This window comes from Corvus brachyrhynchos, unplaced genomic scaffold (assembly GCF_000691975.1).
Source record: "Corvus brachyrhynchos isolate BGI_N302 unplaced genomic scaffold, ASM69197v1 scaffold479, whole genome shotgun sequence".
Classification (NCBI taxonomy): domain Eukaryota; kingdom Metazoa; phylum Chordata; class Aves; order Passeriformes; family Corvidae; genus Corvus; species Corvus brachyrhynchos.
This window is the reverse complement of record NW_008240089.1, coordinates 188,074-188,483: the sequence shown is the minus strand read 5'-3', so window position 1 is coordinate 188,483 and position 410 is coordinate 188,074. Positions and strand designations below refer to the sequence as shown.

The 410-nt window shown below is 64.1% G+C and overlaps 1 protein-coding gene across 1 annotated transcript; it reads right to left on the bottom strand.

Annotated features, from left to right (window-relative positions):
- Positions 1 to 2: 2 nt before the first annotated feature.
- On the bottom strand, positions 3 to 410 carry CDK5R1 (cyclin dependent kinase 5 regulatory subunit 1; the record flags this gene model as incomplete). Its single annotated transcript, XM_008641667.1, has 1 exon — positions 3 to 410. A coding segment is annotated over one exon (408 nt), but the record flags the coding sequence as incomplete, so codon positions are not given.

The window sequence follows — 410 nt, the reverse complement described above, 5'->3', positions numbered from 1 at the left end:
AGTCGGCCCTTCTCCTCGGAGCCGCTCTCCTTCTTAAGGTCGGCGAAGACCTGGGTGAAGTAGTGCGGGTCGGCGTTGACCTGCAGCATCTTGGGGCTCATGAGGTCGATGATGGAGAGGCAGCGGTCCCAGAAGGCCTCCTTACAGCTCTCCACCAGGAAGGGCTTCAGCGGGTAGGAGATCTCGTTGCCCATGTAGGAGTAGGAGAGGTACAGGCAGGTGAGCAGCACTGCCTGCAGTTCGTGGTCGCTGGCCACCTCGGCCGAGATGACGTCCCGGCACAGCATGTAGAGGAAGACCACGTTGGCCGGCGTGATGAAGCCCTGGGCCTGCCAGCCCTGCAGCAGCAGCGAGCGGTCCACGGAGCGCAGCCAGAGCACGGGGTCGGTGGGCGAGAGGTGCTTCAGGCG